This window comes from Pteropus alecto, unplaced genomic scaffold (genome assembly GCF_000325575.1).
Source record: "Pteropus alecto unplaced genomic scaffold, ASM32557v1 scaffold110, whole genome shotgun sequence".
Taxonomy (NCBI): Eukaryota; Metazoa; Chordata; class Mammalia; order Chiroptera; family Pteropodidae; genus Pteropus; species Pteropus alecto.
Window position 1 is genome coordinate 472,498 of NW_006431920.1, and position 7,501 is coordinate 479,998.

The 7,501-nt window shown below is 53.3% G+C and overlaps 1 protein-coding gene across 1 annotated transcript in view; it reads left to right on the top strand.

Moving 5' to 3' along the window:
* Nucleotides 1-6: 6 nt before the first annotated feature.
* NGEF (neuronal guanine nucleotide exchange factor) overlaps nt 7-7,501 on the top strand; it is a 34,101-nt gene continuing 26,606 nt past the window's right edge. Inside the window, exons 1-3 of the mRNA XM_006906625.3 lie at nt 7-162; nt 849-991; nt 6,450-6,748. Coding sequence (XP_006906687.1) covers nt 56-162; nt 849-991; nt 6,450-6,748 — 549 coding nt within the window. The 5' untranslated portion in view covers nt 7-55. The remainder of the gene's footprint in view (nt 163-848; nt 992-6,449; nt 6,749-7,501) is intronic.

Sequence of the window (7,501 nt, forward strand, 5' to 3'; positions counted from 1 at the left end):
GGTCCCAAGCGTGGCCCCCTACCCCGCGCCAGCGCCCGCCAGGCCGCCGGCCCCCATGGAGCTGCTGGCAGCAGCTTTCAGCGCAGCTTGCGCGGTGGACCACGACAGCTCCACCTCGGAGAGCGACGCGCGCGACTCGGCTGCGGGACACCTGCCCGGCAGGTGAGGACGAGCGGCGGTCCCGACCCCCACGCGTCTCCCCCGCGAGTCTTTGGCCCCAGCTCGCATCCTCGACCAGGGACGCCGACACCCACGGCCTATGCCCCACCTCGCCACCAGCAGCCCCCGTTGTGCCGGCATCCGCCTCGGGTTAGGGGTGCGTTGGGGTTGAGGGTGCGTTGGGCCAGGACAGCCGACGCCCTCGCCCCTGCCCCGGGGCGTCTCCCAGGCGCCCTGGGTGCGCGCATCCCGCTCCGCGTCCCCTCTCCGCGTCGCAGGGCCCTGGGACGGGAGCACCGGAGCCTGAAGGGGACCGGGTGACTGCGGGCTGCACGGGGTGCGCAGGGCCGGCTGGACTCCTTGCCGCTGGACCCGTCGGGGTGTCCGGGCGGCGCCGCGGAGCGGGCAAGGCGCGCCAAGTTTCCGACGCCTGCCCTAGAGCTCCGAAAACATGAAGGTTTGGGCGGGCTGGTGTGGGAATGAATCACCCGGTCGCGCCCTGGTTCGGTGACAGAGAGGGCCTGTGGGGCCCGCCTGGCCTGGAGGGGCGGTGGCCTCTGCGGCCGCTCAGCCTGGACAGTCCCCGCGAGTCCAGCTGGCCAGGGCCCCCTGTGCGGATTCCTCTCGCCAGCCCGCCAAGATGTGTCGTCGCTTAAAAATAACCGACCTGCCCTGCTTCTTTCTGGCAGCGAGTCGTCCTCCACCCCGGGAAATGGGACCACGCCCGAGGAGTGCCCGGCGCTGGCCGACAGCCCCACCACGCTCACAGAGGCCCTGCAAAGGATCCACCCCATTCCCGCCGACTCCTGGAGGAACCTCATCGAACAAATAGGTGGGTGTCCCATCCGCGGGAAGTGTGGGCTGCTGCTGGACTCTGCAGGGCCCCCTGCTTGTGCGAAGCCCTTGCATTGCTGTGAGCAAATGTATGTGACGTGGCTAAGGAACGTTTTGACATATTTTGTTTTACATGGTTCCACATTTATAGTGCTTTATAATTGGCGTTAGCAAATGCATTTCTGTCCTGCCCCCTCCTGAGAGGTCTACCTGCCCAGCCCTGTCCTGGGAGAGGGCTCTGTGTCCCCTTTTCACTTCTGCCAGAGAGACCAGAGGTGAGGCACTGCTGTGCCACGCAGGAGTGGCGGGGAGGGCCATGAGCTACAGCCGCGCAGGGGCCTGAGGAAGACTTGGACAAAGAGACTCTGCAGAGGAGAGCCAGGCTGACAGATGCCATTCAGGAGGAGACAGTGGTAGACTTTGCACAGGGGGAGAGGCAAAGGAGAAGGAAAGTGGGAGCCCCCTGCCCCAGGCCTCTGTGTTAGGAAGGGGAGCCCTGCTCTCCCTGCCTGTCCTGGAACACGGCGGGGAGGTGTGAGGTGCAGCCTGGGGGCGTCCAGCTTTCGCACAGCTGCAGCTGACGCCCCATAAATGCAGAATGTGGATTGAGAAGGTGTCCCAAGAATGGGAGCACTTGCATTTAAAAGTCAAAAATTGCTAATGACATAGAACTAGTTCTCATCGTTGTCACCAGAGGTGGCAGTGAATGGGTAATGTGGGTTCCGTTATTCAGAAAATGGTACCGGCTGCTTAGAAAATCATTTTGTTCTTCAGTGTCTGCAGAGCAGCAGACATTCTACTTGCCAAATCCAAATCCTAGGTTTAGAAAATTGCTTCCCTAAACATAATTATTGTCCTCTATCCCACATGCTCAGATAGACACCAAGCGCCTCGAGTGGAAGCGGAGCGTCTGTTGCCCCAGGAGACCCTGCCTTGGGGAAACTTTGGGCGGCCCACTCTTCCCTGGCAGGGGTTTTTCCAAACTGAACCCCGAGAGGAGCTGAGCCCTTGCCAGGCTGAGGGGGTGGTACATACACTGCACGCTGTTAGGCTGCTGACTCCAGGAGCCTGTCAGGCCGGGTGGCGATGGTGGCAGCGGCTTTCTCTTTGTTTGCGGATAGGAGAACAGACTCCTGAAAACCCCTTTCTCCCACCTCCCTGCCACATTGTGCTTGGTGGTGAGGAGAGCCACCTCTGCCCTGACAAACGCTGAAGGCCTAGGCTTCCACCATCTTGAAAGGAATTCTCTTTGGCTCAGGTCAATGTCATGACTAGGGAGGAAATGGGGTGGAGGGAGCTCTGAGCCTCTTCTTTCGGGAGACAGAGCCTCCCATCTGCATTATGGGCATGTGGAGACATCTCTCTCGAGATGACTGGACCTGCTGGGCCAGTGCCATGAGCCCAAAGTCAGGGGCCCTGAGCGCTGGTGCCTGCCCATCCTGGCCCTCGGTTTCCTCACGTGGTAAAGTGTAGAGCCGTGGTCCCCAACCTTTTCGGCACCAGGCACCGGCGCTCCTATGAGAATCTAACACCTGAGGATCTGAGGCGGAGCTGAGGCGGTGATGCCGGCGCTGGGGAGCGGCTGCAGGTACAGATGAAGCTTTGCTCACTCCCCGCTCACCTCCTGCTGTGCGGCCCGGTTCCTAACAGGCCACAAACCGGTACCGGTCCCTGGCCCGAGTGTTGGGGACTCTGGTAGTAGGGACTGGCATTTGAGTCTTTTCTCCCATGGCCTCCTGCCAGTATCTGTTGGTATAATGGTGACTCTTGTTGTGGTTCCTGGGCTGGGCCCATACTAGGTGCCCAGCAGACGAAGGACAGCACAGCCGTCACTGTCTTCTTCTCACGCCCTTCATGACAGACTTGAGGCCTGTGCTAGGCAGATCCCTACACCAGCCCTGCCTGTTTTTAGTTTTGTGAATGAAGTAAAGTCTTTGCCAGGTATCAGGAGAGGATGACAGGTTCCCAAAGACACAGTGGGCCTGAGGGGGGAGAAAAGTGAACTGAATACCTGGGCCTCTTGCAGGCCGCTGTGTTGGATTTTGCAGTGGCTCCCACAGAGGCCAGAACAGAATTATGCCAGGGTTATTTATGATGTGGTATACAGCCGGCATCATAGATCATGGGCCCTGAATCCCTGTGATTGGTGGTGTGCGTGTGTGTGTGTGCGCGTGTGTGTGTGTGCGTGTGCGTGTGTGTGTGTGTGTGTGCGCACGCGCACACGTGTGCACATGTGTGCATACACACTGTTACTGTTGTCTCTGACACCTAACAAATGCTTGGCACATAGAAGGTACTTGGTATAAAATAAAATAAATCCCTGCCCTTTAGAAGTTTCTATTGGAAAGATTCAAAGAAAAAAATTATTCTCTTCAGAGAATGTGATTTTGAACAACTCCAGAGGCTTTGACAAGAGGAGCTGGGAGCTTACATTCTTGTGCAGGGCTGCACAGCCAGCCTGGAATAGATCATTTTAATTAGAGGAGATGGGAACTGAGCCTTTAATTCTGCATGGATATAATACCAGGTGCGAGATTTTAGAGGTAAGGTTAATTCCCATATAGAGTTGTGCTCGCTGAATGTGCAAGGTATAAAATAGGAAAACGTGATGTAGTAACAGTACATCAAGTACAGAAATTTCATCAGATAACATATAGTTTCTCAGGTAAAGCTACTCTATTTCTCTTTTAATCTGAATTTTAAAGCTAATAAACAGGTTATGAAAAATGGTTACACGGCGTGTCTAACGCCTTGTAATCACAGTAACTTCGGGAAAATGGGTTTTTAAATTCGTATTCTAAATACTTCGGGAAGAAGAATAACGTTTGAAGAAAATTTTAGAATTGCATGTATTGGGAGTCTTTGGCTGAGACTAACAGAATATCCAGCAAAAATGACCTCAAACAATGGAAGTTTTCTATCTCCGTTAATGAGCCCAGAAGTAGGAAGTTCCAGAGTTTGTTCCTTCAGCCAAGCAATCACCCAGCTCCTTTCCCTCCGCTATGCTCAGCATTTGAGCTTCATGTCACAAGGTGGCTGCCAAAGCTCCAGACATCACATCCTCAAGCAGTCATGTGCAAAAGCAAAAAAGGACAGTTTGTCTTCAAGTGTCTATTGGGGAGGGAACATCTTTTTGAGAAGCCCTTCTCCAAGATGTAAGCTGTCCCCTTATTTTCCTCAGCCAGGTTGTGTCACAGGCTCATGTCTAAACCCACCACTGGCCAGGGGAAGGGAACTATCATAGCAAGTTCTAATCGGTCGACATTCATCCCCTTCCCCAAGCACAGAATGGTCAGCACCCAAAGAGAACCCCTCCCCTGCCAGCTGGGAAGAAGGGGTGTGAGAGGACAGAGAAAAGGCAGCCAACAGTGTCTGCCACAATGTGATCCTAGAAATGTTATTTTCAACCCAGCTGCCTACAATGTTGATATTTATGTCTCTTTTCAGCATATTAAGTTGGAGATCATTTTCATCCATGACTTGCCAACCGTTGCATACATGAGACTTATTTTCGAACCTTCAAAAAAGTTAGACACTTTTGTGAAGGTCGGAAACTGCATTTTTAAAAGGTGTTCAAGTCAACAGATACTTGCTTATCTACTATGTGAGAGAGGCACTGTGCTGTGTTGAAAAGTGACCCCAAGTCAGCTGTGGATACCTGGTTTCTTTAAACCTCCATAAATATAGGATCAGAACCACAGGAGTGTCATTGCTTCAATGTCAGCAAAACTTGTGACTTCATGCTTATGACTGAACCAGTGTATGTGGCCATGTTAAACCTCTGTCTTTATGGACCTTCAATCTGGATCGCATTTAGCTTAGACTTTGATTTTCTTTTTCATTCCTTTGTCAGATTAACTCCGTGTTGTATTCTGGTGGATCATAACATTGCAAACTTACGAGGCCTTATTTATTTCTTTTTTTTTAAGTAAATGCTACAGACTCACGTAAAGGCTTTGTAATTTAGTGTCATGGAGCATAGGGAGCCAACTGTTTTAATCCACAGGGCACATTTATTGCGTTCCTGTTTATGAATCTAATCTATCCAGCCGCATTCAAGATTTCAAAGTTAGTCGGTTTTTCTTCCCTTCTTTTTTCTACTGTTTAGATATATTTAACAATTAGATAAAGAAGGAATAATAGCTAACATTTGTACTGCATTACAAGAGAGAGTGCTTTTGTACAAGTGGTACATTTATCCTTACCAGAAGTCTCCTGGGAAAACCATCTTTGTTTTACAGACAGACATATCGAGGGGCCCCGACTGCCCTCCAGACCAGTGTGTCTGGCTACCCACCGGACCTCTCCACCACCCCCTCCCCCCGTTGGACCCTCCACTTGAGTTCCTCATCTCCTCGAATGGGGCCACCTGACCTTGTTGCCAAACTGGTCACCTGGATATTATCAGTGATGCAGCAGCACCAGCCAGTCCCCAGGACCCGCCTACCACCTTGTCACTGTCCCCCGAATCAAGCATGGCTCTGTCCTTCCATCACCACTGCACTCGGGCCTCTGTCATCACTTTCAGACGGAGAAGTGTCACAGCCTCTTTCTTCCCATCCGTGGGCTTCCCCAAGTTTAGACCAGAGCTGCTTGCCGGAGATCTCTTGGGGCCTCCCTCTTGCCCACAGGACGCACTGCCGCCTCCAGGGCACAGCAAGCAGACAAGACCCTTGGGGTCTGACCCCCTCTCCTCCCAGCCTCACTCCTGGCAGGATTCCCACTCCCCCTCCCCAACCTGCCCCTCTTCCCCTCTGCCTGGGCTGGGACCCACCTTGTCACTGAAGCTTTCTGCCTCTCTGTACAGGATGTCCGAAATGAGTTTTTCCCTATGGAGGTGCTACCTCTGGGCTGCTCCATATGTACCCCCAAATCACCTTGGAGACTTGTAATGAACTTATTTCAAGCGCAATTGGTCAGGGAAGGAGGTCTGAAACTGCGAAAGCAAAAAAGGAATGTTTGTTTCCCTTTTGAATCCTAAAGCTGCTGAAATATTTTTTCCTTCAAAATGAGAATTGACAACTACTCCCAGTTCACAAATGAATATACTTGGGTTTTAATAAGGAAGCGTTTAAGGCTGTGGAAAGCATCCTGTTGGGATGTCCAAATGTAATTGGGACATTTCCATCCACTCTGCACACACTGGTTATTAAACATCAAGTTGTAGATCCTCGTCGTTTGCCAGGTGCACATGGGGAAAGCGTGCATTTATGTGATTGGATTTTTAGATCAGTTCGGGGATCTCTTTATTCTTTGTTGAAAAAACTCGCACATGCCGATCCTTGCGGCCGTGTACTCCGTGGTAGAGCCCTTCCCGAGACAGGTGTGGGTCTGGCCGTGTGTCACAGGCAGAGCCCTTGCCCTGAGTAAGAGAGCAGAGGTTCGACTTAGAGATTCGGAAAGCGCGTCATTGGAAATTATTTACTTTTCTTCATTCCAGTTCTATCTGATTTCAGGGCTCCTGTATCAGGAATACCGAGATAAATCAACTCTCCAGGAAATTGAGACCAGGAGGCAACAGGATGCAGAGATACGAGCTAATACCCCCGGCTCCCCGGCCAGCGAGGAGATGGATGGTGAGGAGGAGGAAGAGGAGGAGGAGGAGCTGGCCAGCCCGCCGGAGAGGAAGGCTCTGCCGCAGATCTGCCTGCTCAGCAACCCCCACTCGAGGTTCAACCTCTGGCAGGATCTCCCTGAGATTCGGAGCAGCGGGGTGCTGGACATCCTCCAGCCCGAGGAGATCAAACTGCAGGAGGTAAGGGGCGCCTAGGGCGGGAGGCGGGTCACTGGCGTGGGGAGAGGCCCCGCCCCCGCGGGCTCGTGGGAAGATTGAATGACTGGCAGGGTTCTCCACCTAGAACATGCAGGAGAGTTCACACGAGTGCACAAACAACACCCCATTGCCTCCTGGGATAGCCCGGTCCCATTACCGAGTCATTTCACTCGCTGTTTTCGTGGTCGGGACTCTCCTGGCGCACGGACGCCAGCGTGATCGGCGCAAACGGACTGTGAAATCGCTCTAGTCACCGGTGCTTTGCTTCTCACTCACGGTCTTACCTGCAACTTCATTCTGCAGTCGCCTGAACCTCGGAAGAGTGGAGCGGGGGCTCTGACAGAAGGCCCCAGGCATGCCCACCCCTGGGACCGGGTGCAGAGACCTGGCACTCAGGTCTCTTCCCCTCCCACATGTGGTCCAGGCAGGCTTCCCCATCCTCGTGGTTTGCTGCTAGTGGGGAGAAGTAACCGATGACAAACGAGCCGTAGCAGTAGTGAGCAGCTAAGACATCTCAGAGTTCAGTTTAGCTGAGCGGAGATTACCTGGGTGTCGAAGGCCAGTCTGGCCGAGAGAGCCGAGGCCGGCAGAGAGCAAAGACAGAGGTCAGACGGGAGAAGCGGGGAGCACGCAAGCATGGGTGTGCTCTGAGATTTTAAAAGCGGGGATCGAGGGGAAATGAAGAGATTGGGTTTTTCCACCTTGATCGGTCCGAAGTTTGTCATCTGTCCTGTC